Source organism: Syngnathus leptorhynchus, chromosome 14 (genome assembly GCF_054491065.1).
Source record: "Syngnathus leptorhynchus isolate UIUO chromosome 14, UIUO_Slep, whole genome shotgun sequence".
Classification (NCBI taxonomy): Eukaryota; Metazoa; Chordata; class Actinopteri; order Syngnathiformes; family Syngnathidae; genus Syngnathus; species Syngnathus leptorhynchus.
Window position 1 is genome coordinate 6,069,327 of NC_141208.1, and position 16,337 is coordinate 6,085,663.

A 16,337-nucleotide genomic window follows, 5' to 3' on the forward strand; every position below is an offset into this window, starting at 1 on the left:
AGGATATTATTGTTTTGAGCACTATATCGTTTAAATAATTCTAATTATTTCGTGGAGAGAGTGGGCGGGGTGAACTGCTTCTGGTTACCCGGAAGTAGTTAGCTTGCTGTTAGCGCTTAGCAGTTATTCATGCAGCGATTAAATTAAACGACGAAATTTAAACATGTCGACGCAAGCTATCACCGTCATTGTCGCTTACGGTAATATAACATTCCAATTCTTATGAGATATTCCAAAGAAATAATTATACTTCATGTTGTGGGTGAATGACAGTCCTCGGAAATAAATGGCTTGCTAGCGTGTTTGCTATCGGGGCAAATGTTTAATGAAAGGGCATAAATACCCTCGTAACACATGCCCCGCCTCTCGCATTTTAAATGTTCTAGAAATATATGTCGGCTGGGATAGGTTCAAGTTGACCTCCTGGCTTTTAATATGGACAAACCCGATACAAAAGGATGGATGAATAGGCGTTTCTTGTTATTGTCAATTCCCGACTCCAGGTTCTACAAAGCACAGCATCACGGTGACCAGTCAAGAGGATGGAAACAGTCCCACTGTCAAAGACCTGTCAGATTGTCTCAATCAGGTCACCGGAATCCCTCCGGCCTCTCAGAAGCTCATCTTCAAGGGTATGGTTCACTTTGGGACCAATGTCCGTGCACTTGCTTCCCATCATTGGAATTCTGCTGACATTGCAGGAAAGTCGCTAAAGGAGATGGAGCAGACACTGTCCAGCTACGGGATCAAGAATGGATGCAAGCTCATGATGATTGGAAAGAGGGTGAGGACTCTTTTCTTTGTGAATGAGTATGCAATGGTGTTTAAAGGTGAATTCTGTCAACAGAATAGTCCTGAGGAAGAAGCTGAGCTGAGGAAGCTGAAAGATATTGAAAAAACTGTAGAGCAAACGGCAAAAAAGCTGGAGAAGGTCGACGGGGAATTGACTGGACTCAAGAATGTATGTGCATTTGTCTACTCATTTTTTAGGACAATGGTTTTGCATTATAGAAAAAAACCTTCCAGAAAAAATGTATAATTTCAAGGAAAAAAAGTTGAGTTTATTTTCCTCAATCTTTATGTCTCAAATATTTTTTCCCCCTTATCAGATTTTGACTTTAATACCTAACAGCATAGCCCCAAATTCTCCTTTCTATTGAATACTTGTAACAATCTTTTTTTAATTTTTTTTTTAACAGGGATTCTTGGCCAAAGATCTTCAGGCTGATGCTCTGGGCAAACTGGACCACAGAGTGAAAATCGCGGCCGAACAGTTCATGAAGATCCTGGAGCAGATCGATGCTCTGGTAGGCTATTTCATACTCACAATTGAATCCATGAAAAACGTAGGACAGTATTTCCTTGACTTATTTTAATTCGGGCGCATTCACAACTGAACACATTTGAAATCTCAAATCATCTTTCCCCAAAATGAATGCAAAAGTGTACCAAAGTTTTGTAATGTTTTTTTTTAGTAAGCCAACAAGCATAGCTAGCGCTCGTAACTTAAATTCTTGCTAAGAACTCAAAACTAAATTAACCACGCGATAAACTGTTTTATTTGCCATCAGAGCCTCCCGGAAAACTTCAACGACTGCCGGCAGAAGAAAAAGGGCCTCGTGAAGATGGTGCAGGTGAGTGCTCGACTCCGTTTCCTCCGTTAAGAAAACAAAAAAAAATCTCCCAGTGTTTCTCACAAGATATCCTCACATCAGGATTTCTTGGCCCAGTGTGACAAGATGGAGGCTTGCATATCAGACCACCTGACAAAGATCCAGTCTAAAAATCTGGCCCTAGCGGACTGAAGACATATTCATATTTTTGTTCTTGCTCTGTGAGCAACTACTGTGCTGTGTACAAAGAGCACCTCTGTAGTCTCCATTCTATTTATTACGACAGTGGTGCCTTGAGACACGAGTGACCCGACATACAACTTTTAAACTTGAGTGTACTTTTTGAGATATGAGTGCTATAAGCGTTTCGTTTCATTGGAGAAAGATGATTTGAGTCCTGAGCATAGCCATGGAACAAATTTCACTCGTATCTCAAAGCACCACTGAAGCGTGCTCCGTCCTTTAGCGTTTTGGATTGTAGCGTGCTTCACGTCAACATGACTTTTCATCAGTTTCTTTACAGCGTGTTTTTGATTAAAACATCCAAATGCTCAGAAGCAGCCATTAACCTATTTTTTACTCTTGTAAGAGTCGAAATATTCCCGCTGCATTAAGAAAAAGGCAGCCTTTTGCATCAAGGGATGATCGATCAATAACAATAATCAGTCACGGTTATGTGCCCGTTTGTAGCGTGTGCGTGACATAACGTTCAAGTTTGGTCAGCGTCTTAGTGATGTGCAAATGAACAGGAAGCCGCTACATAACAACCTTCCAGTGGGCTATACAAAACACAGAACGGTGTCATATAGGCCAGAGAACTCCTCCAGTTGTCGGTTGGGTCGAGTCGGTGGTTAATCGTCCTTGTCCTTGGCACCGTGTTTGAGGATACGTGTGAACGCCACATAGTTGAAGTTGCCCTTCTTGTCGATGGGCGCCTCCCGGAAGAGCTCGTCCACTTCCTCGTCCGTGAACCTGTCGCCCATGGTGGTCAGCAGCTCACGCAGCTGTTCCTCCTGGATCATACCTGCGGGAGCCGCAAAGGGATTATCTTGTAATGTAACAGAGTACAAATACAATATTCATGAACTGGTCCTACTGTGTTCAAATGGTACTCACCATCTGTAGAGCTCAACAAAGTTTCACAATGACAACAAATTAGCTATTTTTAATTTATTGTGGGACTAATAAAGGTATATCTACTGTCATTCACCTTGTCTCATGAATGGGATTTCTGACAAGGACCAAGGAGATGCAACTTGGCTCAATCTGTTCCGTGGCCCCTCCCTCTCCATTAAGGTATAAAGTCAGAGCATGTATTCTCATACTCACCGGTGCCTTCCTCATCAAAGCAGGCAAAGGCATTGCGGATGACGTCCTCGGGGTCGGTACCGTTCAGCTTCTCCCCGAACATGGTGAGGAACATGGTGAAGTTAATGGGACCCGGAGCTTCGTTCATCATGGCCTCCAGGTAGTTGTCAGTGGGGTTTTTACCTGAAGTCAAACAACCGTGTTAACTAGTCATCAAGTTGTTTATGTGTTTAGCATCTACCTAGAGAGGCCAACATGTCGTGCAGATCCTCCTTGTCGATGAAGCCGTCCCTGTTTTGGTCGATCATGTTGAAGGCCTCCTTAAACTCCTGGATCTGGGACTGGTCAAACATGGCAAACACGTTGGAGGTGGCCCGTTGAGGGCGCTTCTTTGTGTTCTTGCCCTTGGCCCTTTTGCTCGACATGTTGGCGACTCCAAAGTCCCCTCCTTCACCTACTGGAACGAACAAATTCACAATATGCACAACGCATTTAGCCTAATTGGGTTCTTCCAGTTTTGCACTCGTGCACGCTGTTATTACAGCGATTATAACTACGACCGTGGGACCATTCATTCATTCATTCATTCATTCATTCATTCATGTGTCATGACGCTGCACAGCATCATCTCAGTACGTTAGCTAGCTACGCTAACCTATTTAAACCACCCATAGAGGTGGTAAAATTGGCGCACAATTAATCTTTCGATTAAATGAGTCAAAGGAGTAATATTTGCAAAAAAAGCCACGCACCTTGGAATATTGACGAATAATTATTAGTCACGCAGAAGTGCCAGTGCATGCAATTGTCCTGGGAATGTTTAGAAGGCGGGACTAGTGGTGTACTTCCTGTTTACTAAATGGACCAATCATAAACTTGACCGCCGGTATTTTACTTCCTGTTTACCTAACGGACCACTCAGAGAGGTGGTCTCCCTTCAACACTCCAGTGCTTCAGGGGTCGCTATTGCACATATAAAATGGTAGAGGGGAGAAGAAATCACAGAACTATCGCCACCAAGCGGCGGTGTCAACTTTAAGCCCACGGTTAAACATCTAAACATGTAAATAAATCATGTATCTTGTAACTAACATGCACCATTACATCTAAAAAAAAAAAAACGACTTGATCATGAGTGAAATTAATTAAATGAAATTTACACGGTAGTTGAAAGCCAACATTTCCTCTACAAAGAGGTGGTGGGGTAAGCCAAGGAGCACTCTCTTTCTCCTTGTGATCTAAATTTAAATGTGTCCCAGCCTTAAAAGGTCCTGAGGGTGTCTTGTGCGTTCTGCAGAGTGGCAGCATTATTTTTGGTCTGTGGACCACTCTCTTGTCCACTGGCCCTCACCCCTGCTTGCCTTCCCTCGTCCTGGATTTGTTTGACTTAACATTTTGAACACCTCATATTTATCCATTGTTGGATTCCTGGAGACTTTGTTGTGGTAAGCCCTGTTTATTTCTTAAATTAACAGGAACTTTGCATGCTAAATTGTGTCATCTATAAATTAGTAGGCTGGTTAGTCATGTTACATTTTTATGTAATATATTGGGAATGTTAACATGACATGCTGTATTTGTCGTTATTTTTAAATTGCAATAATATACAATTTATATATTATTTCTCCTCAACTATGGACTTTATTCATGTTTATATATTTATATTATCATGTTAATCATTATTATTTCAATTATTCTATCTTATATAGGTATATAGATGTATACTTATGGATATCCATATATTTAAGCACTTTTTTCTTATGACATTTTTGTTTATTTTTTTAGGTTGACCTTTATTTTTCCTTTTATTATTTTCTTCCACTGCCAGATTACATGCGGAGATCACAAATACAAATTTAAGTAAATAAATCAATTCACACATATATATCAGGAAACCTAGGACTTCAATTGACCTACAAACATCCCGTGCGGTCATAAATCAATCTTCAATGGTCATCGATACATCCATGGTGTAACAATACTGTTTCTTTCTAGAACTGGTCCAGACTAAGTTGCGGACATTGCGAAGCAGCCCCCAAGATGTCAGGATCACTACAAGTGTCACAGAAGGAGCAGCAGCTCCAGCATCGCAAGGAGCAACATCAGAAGGAGCTTCATCATCAGCATCATCATCAACGACATCAGCAGCAGCAACAGCAGCATCACTATGAAAGCAGCAGTCACTTGAGCACCAAGTCCTCCGTTAGCAAACAGTCCTTCTCCACTTACAAGACCACCACCCGTCGGTAAGACAGTCTGAAATAAAATGTTGAGAGCCTATGCTAACAATTATCATTTCTGTGGCGGTGTTGTTGCAATGGAGATCTGAACACAAACGCTGCTGCAACACATGTAGACAGACGATACAATAATATTCACCGACAAGGTGATTTTAAAGATTCTAAAAGGAGTCTCTTCAACGTTATAGTTCAATCAACTCTGTGAATACTACACTAACATTCTTCAATAGCAGACATGCTCTTATTTTATCTTAAATTTGAGGAATTTTCTAATAATTTCATCCCTAAGTGTTGATTAGAAAAGACTCATGGAAAATCTCCAGCTCAGCAGCTGCAGCATCATTATTAGGTGTCAAAGCGCATATACACAAGTCAATTTAGGACAACAGAACACAAGTGGACATGTATTGTTATGTCCTTGACGCGGCAAGTGTGTCACGATCTCTATAAAGAGGCCAGGGAAGGAATTTGAGCTGGTTGAGTACTGCCAGATACCTTCATGACCAGCTGGGCTATTTGGGAAGGCTGAGCAGGCCACTTTACTGTATGACACTGAAGGGAATCTCCCTCAGGTTGGAGGCTTTTATTATTATTTTTTTCCCCCAATGCATTTTTATTTTGTTATAGAGCCAAATAAAGGTTTCACATTCATATGGTACTTTGTGTTATCCCGTTATGTATTTATAAACCGCAAAACACCAAATGGTGTTCGGGATCAGGCTTAGGTGGACTGAAATACATCTTTCATTTTTACATTCAGTGCCAAAAAATATACTTGCGTGCATGTCGGACCCCCTAAAATAAACCAATGCACATTTCAGTCATTGTAATGAAGAGACAAGCATGGACAACAAGAAGCAAATGGTGGACTGTATATAGCTGCCGCCAGTCGAATCCATCTATCCCAGCGAACCCCGAATTTAGGAACTGTGAGTCAGATGTACTAAACACTAGTGCACAGTGCTTCCCAACTAAATCATAATTATGGCTTGAGGTAGTATCTTTGCCTTTGGGAAGTTTGCTTAACTTATTGCTAACAACTTGACATGCTAATGGTTGACGATCATTAGCATCAATGTTTCGTTTTTGTATGGAGGCTGAAGCGGATTAATGACGCTTCCATCCAATTCAATTTAGAACGATGCTTTGAGATACAAATGTTTTGAGTTGCAAGCGTGCTCACCTGATGAATTCAACTTGTATGTCAAGGTACCACTGTAATGGGATTTCTGTGTTCCTTTCAAGTGTGAAAACCACCGTGAAGAGTGAGAAGAAGGGTCTGGAGCAAGTGGTGAAGTCGTTGAGTCCACTACCCAAGCGAGCCAGGCGCACCTACCTGGCCACTGACTTGGACAAGGAAGTTATCGGCTATGTGATTCCGATCTTCAGAGCCAAGTAATTATTCCTTCTGAAATCTCACCCTAGTGTAAGTTCCACGTTTTGGATTTGTGTGAAAAATGATGTTTTGATTGTGAAGCCATGAAGAGGTGCGCGGGTTGATGGAGGCCCGCGAGGACGATGTGACCGAGGAGGGTATCAACTATGTGGCTATGAGGAGCCTGTTTGTCCGGGAGGCCAGTGAAGCGATGGAGGTCAGGGTGGAGAAAAAGTCCAGGACCACAGAAATCCGAGAGTCCGCCGAACGCGTGCAACTGAGTAGGACTGTAAGGAATCTTTAAAAAAAAAAAAAATAATCGATCACATTCAATAGCCTAATGCAAATCTCTCTGTGTGGCCACAGTTGGATGAGTGGACAGAATTCCGCAAGAAAATGAACCCAGATTGCCTGATGCATCCCCCGGAGATGACCACCAAGCCTCGTGGACTGACCGTGTGGGAAGGGGAGACCATCCGGCTGCACTGCACCGTGGCGGGGTGGCCCAGACCAAGGATTGCCTGGTACTGGAAGTATTCAAATTGTCATCATATAAGCAGAAAGAGAAGTTAAAATCAGAGTTGCATTACAGGATTGTTGTGCATGATGTTACTTTGAAATGTTGTCTCCTGAAAACGGTTCAAATTTGACGGTATTGTAAAGCGTGTGTGTGTGTTTGTGCTGCATTCAAGGTACAAAAACAACGTGCTGATTGACGCCGAGGCACGCTCCGAGAAATACACCGTGGAGAGCACTTACAACATGCACTACCTGGAGATCAAGAAGTAGGTAATCACCAAGCCTTGTTGACGCAGGCCCAGAAATTCACATTTGCCTTCATGAAACTGAATTTGCGTTGTTTTTGCACCTCAGCTGCGACTTCCTCGACACGGCGGCGTATCGAGTGTCCGCGCTCAACGTGAAAGGAGAAATGTCCTGCGTGGCCACGGTGGTTGTAAAACGTAAGTCAAAGTTCCATCGATGTCTTTTAATCAAGTGTGTGTTTTTGTTGATTTATTTTTGTTTGACTTTTAATTACGATTTTTTTTTTCCTCCTGCAGGTTTTCATGATGAGGAAAGAGAAACGATCGTGACCCAACCTCGTGAGTCAATTTGAATAACGGCTTAATAATATTATTTTGGGGAAAGATTGTTATACAAAATATTTTATTATTTTTAATAGTGCAAAGTACGGGGGTGTGCACTTAAAGGAGAAAACATTTCCGTGTCACAGGCGGCTTCAGCTCTGAGCACGGCGTCACTTTCGAGACTACCATCCTGGACAAATTCAACGTGGCGTTCGGTCGCGAGGGCGAGACAGTGAGCTTTGGTTGCACCATCATCGTTTATCCCACCGTCAAGAACTACAAGCCCGACATAGTGTGGTACCGAAACGGTGAGTCGACCCACTGGTTGGACAATGCTACCCACCTTGTTGAATCTGAAATCTTTTGACTTTCCCCATGATCAGGTGTGCCCCTGAAGGCATCCCCATGGGTGCATACACAATGGGCCGGACAGCGGGCCACCCTGACACTGGTTCACCTCAACAAGGAAGACGAGGGCATGTACACCATGCGTGTCGTCACCAAGTCGGGCTACGACAGCTACTCTGCCTACGTGTTTGTCAAAGGTAGGTCATGTTCTTCTACACCAGAATGATTCAAGTTAGCTCCACCCCCCTGATTCATCTATTCATGATTGTGTCCCAAAACTTTTGTCCAAGTCTACACTAAGGTTGAAGAAGTAGGTCAGATAGCGGATACTGGAACCCAGACAGATTTAGAAACATGACTGCTCACATATGTGGTCTTCATTTTGCCAGATGCTGACGTGGAGGTGGAGGGGGTCCCCGTAGCCCCCCTGGATGTGCGCTGCCATGATGTCAACAAAGACTACGTGGTGGTGACCTGGAAGCAGCCCGCCGTGGAAGGCAGTAGCTCCATCTTGGGTTACTATATCGACAGGTGGGGAAGAAACCCGTATTTAAAGGCACAGCTGTATTAAAACCCAAATGGTGTGTTTTGTTAGGTGTGAAGTTGGAACACATCACTGGGCGCAGTGCAACGACACACCGGTCAGGTACGCCCGCTTCCCCGTCACGGGCCTGGTGGAGGGCCGCTCGTACGTGTTCAGGGTGACGGCCCTCAACAAAGCGGGGGTGAGCCGCGCGTCACGTATCTCCGAGACGGTGGTCGCCATGGATCCCTTTGACCGGGCCCGCCTCCTTGGTGAGGACTAATTTAGGTGGTTCTAAGTAAACAGTGAACTTCTCTAAAATATTGATGGTCTTTTTCGCCAGGACCTTCCGCTCCTTGGACTGGTATGATCAAGTTCACGGAGGAGGACCACACTGGTATTTATCTGGACAGCGCTTTTACTTTTTCCATATTTTATTTGCTCATCTGCCAACCCGCCCTCAAAAATGCTTTATAAGTACAGTACCAACATATGCCACAAGTTGGCGGCAAAGCACTACATTTGAAAAAATTAAAACTCCAACATTTGGCAACCATGCCATTATATAAAATGTGGAAAAAGTAAGAATGGTGCAGACTTGTTTATGTTTTGTCCAAGTCTCATCTCTGATCATCATCTTCATGATGTGCCTCCAGCTGGAGTGGTACCTGGAGAACCCACTGAAGTTGAGGTTACCGAGGCGACCAAGAGCTACGTGGTGCTCGCCTGGAAGCCCCCCGTTCAGAGAGGTCATGAAGGAGTGATGTATTACATTGAGAAGGTCAGAAGTGCTAGATGTAACAAGAAGATTCCATCATCTTCCTACTGGTATTTTTAAAATTGGATTTCAAAATAGCTGTTGGCTGTTTCAGTGCGTTTCAGGCTCCGACACTTGGCAGAGGGTCAACACCAGCATGCCCGTCAAGTCTCCTCGCTTCGCCCTGTTTGATCTATGCGAAGGGAAATCATACAGATTCCGCGTGCGCTGCTGCAACTCGGCGGGTGTGGGCGAAGCATCCGAAACCACCGGCGACATCACCGTGGGAGACGTTCTCGGTGTGGCAATAACATAACATATTCATTTCCCAATTATCGAAATGAATATCGTCGCTGTATTTCTCAACAGACCTGCCTTCTTCTCCGGGCATGCCCGTGGCAACCAGGAACACCAGCACCTCCATGGTGGTCTCCTGGGCGGCTTCCAAGGATGTCAAGAACCTGGTGGGCTACTACATCGAATACAACGTGGTGGGCACCGACGTCTGGATCCCGTGCAACAACAACCCTGTCAAGCAAACCAGGTCAAACCATTCAGTAGAAATCATATCGGCTGTTGTTCGTTATTTGGACAAAAATATTGGGACATCTGACCCTTGAAGTCATTCATTACATCCTAAAAAGTCCAAAACAACAGAATGATGACGACTGCAAAACAAACCAAAAAAACATTTCTGAATCTGTATTCAGGTTCGTGTGTCACGGCCTCACCAGTGAGACGACATGCGTGTTCCGAGTGAAGGCGGTCAACGCCGCCGGCTACAGCTTGAGTTCCACGGCTTCGCAGCCAGAGCTGGTGCGGGCGGCCATTTGTGAGTCTCTTCGCTGTTATTCTTTTATTTGACTGACCTTTAGCTGCTCTGGCTTTTTCTCTCTCACCACCTCTGCTCCGACTTCATCAACTTGTAATATACTACTGAGAACACGTTCCTCTTGTGCTTTGACTGCCCTCCAATTTATTTTGTCACCGGTTGGGAAATAAATCACCAACCTTGTCATTTTTAACTGCTTTACCACTTGCTTCTGCTCTTTAAGGGAAATTTGAATGGAAAATGGATTCTTGAATTGCTTGTATCCAATAGTTGTGTTTTGTTGGTTTCTTCATAAAAACATGCTACAGCCATGGGAGCTGTTTTCATTTATGAAAAGATCTGCTTTATATATCCTTGAAGACTAACGTTATGTGCATGCGCATCACTAAATTTTGTCTTTTTTTTGGGGGGGGGGCCATGTCTGTGTGGCTTAGATGTCGACATAGCTGTGTGCTAACTCTTCAGGAGGCCTGCTTGGTGCATGGACAAGGTGAAAAAGGCTAAAAACATACTTAAACAGCATGAAGCTTATGAGTCAAGCTTCTTGTGTAAGTACTTGATCCATCATGATGGGCTTTTCAAAAGCGTGCATGTGTGTGCTCAAACCATACTGTATTGTTGAAAGTTCTGAAAAATAAAATGTCAAAACGAATTTGATCAGCATGTTGAGTTCTGCCGGCCCATCCATCCGAGATGATTTGCGATCTTCTACTTCTCATAAATAAACATCTGGTCTCAGCCGTCCCCGCCGCGCCGACGGATGTGCACCTACTGGAAGCTCATAGGGACACCATGGTGATGGGCTGGAGCGAGCCCTCCAACAACGGAGGAGCTGACATCCGAGGATACTTTGTGGACTACAGGACCGTGAAGGGACGCGTGGTTAGCAAGTGGCATGAGGTCAACCTCCACGCCTTGACCACTACCTCCTATAAGGTGAGCTCGTGTCCAGTCGCTTTTGTTTTTGCTGCTTGACTCAACTGCATCTGTTTCCTCTCAGGTGGAGAACCTGAAGGAGAACGTCGTTTACGAGTTCCAGGTACGCGCCATGAACATGGCCGGAGTCAGCGATGGCTCGGTGCCCAGTGTGGCTTTGAAGTGCAACGAGTGGACTCTTACTGTGCCAGGTAAAGTTCCGCCATCGTGTTTATTGCAGATTCAAAATTGTCATCGTGGGCTCAGGTGACGCCCAACACAGCTCAGCTTGTCAACATCAAGTGACAAAATGGCCGACCCCTGAGATGGATAAAAAAAAAATAAGTATCCATGCAAAGTATCCTTGAAATACTCACCCCTGGTTTCTCATCCAAGGTGCTCCTGTTGGTCTTCACGTTCTGGAGATCCGGGACTCCTCCATGGTGATCCTGTGGGAGCCGCCTTCGTTTGACGGCCGCTCTCCCGTCAACGGCTACTATTTGGACTTCAAGGAGGCGTCAGCCGGGGACGAAGGCTGGACGGCTGCCCACGAGGAGACCAACAAGTCCACGTTCATGAAAGTGAGGAGTACTTTGATGCATTTGGAAATGAAACGAGAGAAGCTCCTTTTGACTATTGTTATTGATTCAGGTAAGCGGGCTGCAAGCTGCTACATCCTACGTCTTCCGCGTACGTGCTCAAAACCTCGCAGGTGTTGGGAACCCCTCGGAGGTCTTGGGTCCCATCCTGGCGGAGAGTCGACCTGGTGAGTGCAAGTGTTACGTCCATAAAGTCTGAAAGTATACAGCTTCACAAATAAAGTCGACTATCAATATTTAAAATTAGGAATGAAATATATGTCAAGTAACTCTTCCGTCAGGCACCAAGGAGATCTACGTGGACGTGGACGACGACGGTGTTATCTCTATGGTCTTTGAGTGCTCCGAGATGAGTGAAGGCTGTGAGTTTGTTTGGTCTAAGAACTACCAGGCCATCACAGACTCCTCCAGACTGACCATCGTCAAGGAGAAGGGCAGGTAGGCCAATTTCCAGTTCTCAAAGATGTGCCGCAGGGTTCTGTACTCGGCCCATTAATGGACTGGAGTGTCCCATGGTGGGTCCATTTTCCAGGTCCAGAGCTATCTTCAACAACCCCTCCCTGGAGGATCTGGGGATTTTCTCCTGCGTAGTCACCAACATGGAGGGCGTCTCATCCAGCTACGAGCTCACAGAGGAAGGTGAGCCGTGTCCCCTTAATGCAATTGCGCTTTGCTGGGCATGTGGAGAGACACTTTGTAACTGATACACCCAATTCCCAGCTGCCAGACAAATGGAAAGTTGCACTCTGCACTATGAGAAAAATGCTGAGGTCGTGACAATGGCCATTTGAATTCTGCTCTTGTTGTTGACAGGTCTGATGCGTCTATTGGACATTAGCCACGACCACAAGTTCCCTGGTGAATATACGCCCGCTGCACCTTGATCCCTTTTCACTCATCACATTTTCACCAGAGTGCTACCATGAAATTCATTCACAATCCATTCTGTGACAATGATCAAAACAGTACATTAATGTTGCTTTATTTAAGTAGTTATTTTTACTTGTATCTACTTGTCATTTTAAGTTAGTATTTATTTTACTGGTTGTTTTTTTTATCTAATTATTTAGTACTTGTAAATTTGCTATTCGTTTATTTGTATTGTCTACAATATATATATTAATTTTTTGTCATTTATTTAGTTCTTTATTTAAGTATTTTAAGTATTTTTATTATTTTAAGTATTTTAGTGTTATTGTTTTAATTTGTTTTTATTTTGTTCCTTTTAGTTATATTTTTTTCCATCTATAAATTATTTTTATCATTTTTCTGTTTAATTTTTTTTGCTCATTTTTACCATTTTACATTCAAAAGTAGTAACAAGATACAAGTGTGTAAAGCATAAATCCAAGCATGCTGCTTGTCTTTATTTGTCCTCAGTTATTCCTTTTGTGAACGAAATGGCCATGGAGTTGCAAGAGAAGGGCCGCGTGCGCTTCTGGACTCAGGTGGAGAAGTTCAGCAAGGACTGTCAAGTGGAGTATGTTTTTAACAACACCATCCTTCAGCAAGGAGATGTAAGAGCCAGACCTGCTTGTGTATTTCTCCCTCCATTTCTTCCACAAACAAATTAATTGTTTCCCCCTCGGCCTCTAGAAATACACCATGAAATTTGACAAGACCACCGGCATCATCGAAATGTTCATGGACTCCCTGGAAGTCACAGACGAGGGAACGTTCACTTTTAATTTGGTGGACGGCAAAGCGAAGGGCGCCACCAGCCTGGTACTCATTGGAGAAGGTACTAGGCATATTTTTTTTGGGTTCTGTAGTGAATGTGTATGTCCATTAAGGGGCAGTAGAAGATCATATTTCCCTTCTGGAACTTTGCTGTTACCTCTATGCAGAGTTCAAGGCACTGCAGAAGAAGTCCCAGTTTGAAAGAGCAGAATGGCTCAGGAAACAAGGTATGTTTGCTTCCTCTCACATTTTGTCATACATCAGTGGGTGTGTTTGCGTGACATTTTTTTTCAATCTCAGGTCCTCACTTTATCAAATACCTGGACTTCACCATCACGTCTCAGTGTGACATTCTGCTGCAATGCACGGTAAAGACAAAAACGAGCAACGAATGAACCGATCATTTTTTTTTTCTTGTGAAAACGCATCCTCATTTCTCTGCGCAGGTAGGAAACATGAAGGCGGACACGCAAATCATCTGGTACAAGGATAGCCTCTCGATCGGCGAGCGTGACGAGGCCGCCAAGAAGCTGGAGAAGGATGGCGACGTGCTGACATTTAATATCGGAAAGGTTGGCCATCACAGAGCAATGTGCTTCTGTTTTGTCCATGCTATGTTGTCTAACATACTTTAGTGATCAAACTGCTTCTAGTGAAACTCATAACAAGCAATCTTTGGCCATAAGTATTGGAACATGACTCTTAAAACGACACGTCATGACGCATCATTTCTTGCTAGGTGTCCCAATACTTTTGTCCGTATGGTGCTTTTTTTTTTCTTCCCCAAAGCAGTTGGCTGTGTTTCTGCTTCTATTTCATCATTAACACTGTTCTCAAAAAGTCACATTATCCTCCATCATGTGCTGCTTGTTGCCATTAATGTGCTCATTTGTCTTAATTTGCAGTGGGTTATTAAGCAGGACATTCAAAGTGAAGACATAGAGCCGCCCGCTGAGGACGCTTCGCCGCTACTTCCCCCAAGACCCAAAGTCTGAACCATTTGGCAATTGATGCATTTTGTTTTTTGCATTTACTCCACGCTACCATTCCATTGTCACGTCCGCAGCGTTGTCTGTTAAGCCGATTGTGCGATGATAGAAAACTCTTCATCGACGGACGTCACTGTTGTCTCTTTAACGTTAACGTTTGGCCACTTTAGATTTCCAAGAATGACGTGGGCATCTACGAAGTGTACCTGAGGGATGACAGAGGCCAAGATAAGAGCAGGTTCGATATGACTAATGAAGGTAAGGGCTCAGTTTGCCGTGTTCATTCTACGTGTTACTTTCCGACATTACAAATAGATGCATCCTTCTGCGTTCTTCTCCAGGCTACCAGGTTGTAATGAATGAGTTGTTCAGAGTGATTGGTGAGTCGCACACACACGAGATCCTAATAATGGATGTATACACTGAAAGAAGTGTGTATTGCAATGATAAATACATATTCTGTGTCGTTTGATTTTTCTCCCTCCAGCCAACTCTTCCACTCAAATTCAAGTCACCAGCACAGAGCACGGCATCATCCTGTCCTCCGACGTCACGTACTATCACGAGGACCATTCCATCAACTGGCTGCACAAGTAGGTCTAGTAGAGATTTGAAAGTTCAGCAAACTTTTTTTCTTTTTCAATTTACAGGAACACAATGATTTGAAAGCCATGTTTTGAGTTACACCAGTGGTCACCGTTTAAATTAAACTCATACCTCAAGGCACCACTGTACCTGAATGATAAATGCTTTATTAGGATAACTTCTCATGTTGAAAAAAATTCAATGGTTTTCTTCCTGCAACCACCAAGGGACGCCAAGATCACCGCTTCAGAACGTGTGAAAGCGGGAGTGACTGGCGAGCAGTTGTGGCTGAAGATCAACGACCCCACAGAGAAGGACAAGGGCAAATACGCCGTCGACCTGTTTGATGGCAAGGATGGTGTCAAGCGCGTGTTTGAACTGTCTGGGCAAGGTGACATGTTTTTTTCTGATTCCAAATTTAATTCTATGGTTATTTGTTACTAGATATTAATCATGTGTGCGTGTGATCCCTTCATGCAGCATGGGAAGAAGCATTTGAGGAATTCCAAAAGCTCAAGTGAGTAAACAAACTCATTTGACTTAAGTACAAATAATAGCTTCCAGGTGGCTTGAATTGAAAGTAACCCCCCCCCGACGAACGCTTTCAGAGTGCACACATTTTTCATTCTTTGACATTGTGACTCTTCTTCTTTCCTTCCTCCTGTAGGGCGGCAGCCATTGCAGAGAGAAGTAAGTTGAGCCCAAGTGTCTTGAATCATCTCTCCCCATTGAAATGAATAGAAATGCCATTAATCCGTTCTGTTCTGTTTAGATCGCGCTCGTGTCATTGGAGGACTGCCAGATGTGGTTGCTATCCAAGAGGGCAAGGTAAAGTCATCTGACTTCTTTCATATTATGCTAATTATTTTCCTCACTATGGAATTTTTTTTTTTCCTCCTTCAGTCCCTTAACCTGACCGGCAACGTGTGGGGCGAGCCCACACCCGAGGTGAGCTGGACCAAGAACGAGCGGGAGCTGGTGGCCGACAAACGCTACGTGCTCAAGTTTGAGCACGGCAAGTACGCCAGCATTGCCATCGACACCGTCACCCGTGCCGACTCGGGCAAGTACGCGCTAGTGGTACGCAACAAATACGGTACGGAGGCCGGCCAGTTTACGGTCAGCGTGTACAACCCGGAGGAGGATGAAACCGTTGAGGAAGAGAAGAAGTAGGACTGAGGGTGGAAAGTGGAAGAGTGATGGACGGCAGTGCAAAGGCATGCAAAGTTTTCTTAGCATGTCAGTATTTTAAGTAACATTTTAGAACAAGTTGGTTCTGTGAAGAAAGAAAACAATAAAAGAACTTCTGATATCTTCATCCATATCTTCATTTGTTTTGTCATGACATGTATGTACATTTTGGGGTAGCCAAGAAAATAATACACGACATATAAGATGAACAATTGACAAATATTAGAATATACAAAGACATTACTGGAAAAAAAAATACTAAAATAGATATAACCTCGAAAATATCCAGAAATA

At 43.8% G+C, this 16,337-nt stretch overlaps 3 protein-coding genes across 4 annotated transcripts; 2 read left to right on the forward strand and 1 right to left on the reverse strand.

Moving 5' to 3' along the window:
- The first annotated feature begins 67 nt into the window (after positions 1-67).
- bag1 (BCL2 associated athanogene 1) lies at positions 68-2,808 on the forward strand. Its single transcript, XM_085929617.1, has 7 exons — positions 68-200; positions 504-632; positions 702-784; positions 848-961; positions 1,200-1,307; positions 1,572-1,634; positions 1,716-2,808. The coding sequence occupies exons 1-7, from the start codon at positions 164-166 to the stop codon at positions 1,803-1,805; spliced, it is 624 nt and encodes a 207-aa protein (XP_085785743.1). The 5' UTR covers positions 68-163; the 3' UTR covers positions 1,806-2,808.
- myl12.2 (myosin, light chain 12, genome duplicate 2) lies at positions 1,358-3,771 on the reverse strand. 2 transcript variants are annotated; one of them, XM_085929620.1, is made up of 4 exons: positions 3,674-3,771; positions 3,163-3,375; positions 2,943-3,104; positions 1,358-2,637 (listed from the first exon to the last, which is right to left on the reverse strand). In XM_085929620.1, the coding sequence occupies exons 1-4, from the start codon at positions 3,720-3,722 to the stop codon at positions 2,465-2,467; spliced, it is 597 nt and encodes a 198-aa protein (XP_085785746.1). In that variant the 5' UTR covers positions 3,723-3,771; the 3' UTR covers positions 1,358-2,464. The 2 variants fall into 2 exon arrangements, with proteins under 2 accessions (XP_085785746.1, XP_085785745.1); XM_085929619.1 differs by having other exon boundaries at positions 3,163-3,378.
- Positions 3,109-16,155, forward strand: myom1a (myomesin 1a (skelemin)). Its single transcript, XM_085929616.1, has 37 exons — positions 3,109-4,366; positions 4,917-5,167; positions 6,407-6,556; positions 6,639-6,825; positions 6,903-7,060; positions 7,229-7,321; positions 7,410-7,498; positions 7,598-7,639; positions 7,771-7,932; positions 8,008-8,169; positions 8,362-8,503; positions 8,568-8,767; positions 8,839-8,892; positions 9,152-9,276; positions 9,368-9,551; positions 9,622-9,796; positions 9,963-10,084; positions 10,824-11,020; positions 11,085-11,211; positions 11,396-11,580; positions 11,651-11,765; positions 11,880-12,036; positions 12,131-12,237; positions 12,412-12,456; positions 12,979-13,115; positions 13,195-13,339; positions 13,446-13,505; positions 13,579-13,646; positions 13,725-13,850; positions 14,438-14,525; positions 14,609-14,647; positions 14,755-14,860; positions 15,080-15,243; positions 15,333-15,369; positions 15,520-15,542; positions 15,625-15,680; positions 15,756-16,155. The coding sequence occupies exons 2-37, from the start codon at positions 4,962-4,964 to the stop codon at positions 16,023-16,025; spliced, it is 4,503 nt and encodes a 1,500-aa protein (XP_085785742.1). The 5' UTR covers positions 3,109-4,366; positions 4,917-4,961; the 3' UTR covers positions 16,026-16,155.
- The last annotated feature ends 182 nt before the right edge of the window (positions 16,156-16,337 follow it).

Bases quoted from the DNA above. Each gene is read 5' to 3' on its own strand.
- myom1a (XM_085929616.1), top strand. From the start codon at position 4,962: ATGTCAGGATCACTACAAGTGTCACAGAAGGAGCAGCAGCTCCAGCAT. The intron at 11,212-11,395 runs GTAAAGTTCCGC...TTCTCATCCAAG, and splicing joins GTGGACTCTTACTGTGCCAG to GTGCTCCTGTTGGTCTTCAC. The intron at 15,543-15,624 runs GTAAGTTGAGCC...TGTTCTGTTTAG, and splicing joins GGCAGCCATTGCAGAGAGAA to ATCGCGCTCGTGTCATTGGA.
- bag1 (XM_085929617.1), top strand. From the start codon at position 164: ATGTCGACGCAAGCTATCACCGTCATTGTCGCTTACG. The intron at 633-701 runs GTATGGTTCACT...CTGACATTGCAG, and splicing joins TCAGAAGCTCATCTTCAAGG to GAAAGTCGCTAAAGGAGATG. The intron at 785-847 runs GTGAGGACTCTT...TTCTGTCAACAG, and splicing joins TCATGATGATTGGAAAGAGG to AATAGTCCTGAGGAAGAAGC.
- myl12.2 (XM_085929619.1), bottom strand. From the start codon at position 3,722: ATGCACTGGCACTTCTGCGTGACTAATAATTATTCGTCAATATTCCAA. The intron at 3,379-3,673 runs GTGCGTGGCTTT...TGTTCGTTCCAG, and splicing joins TTATTCGTCAATATTCCAAG to TAGGTGAAGGAGGGGACTTT. The intron at 3,105-3,162 runs GTAGATGCTAAA...GTTTGACTTCAG, and splicing joins CGACATGTTGGCCTCTCTAG to GTAAAAACCCCACTGACAAC.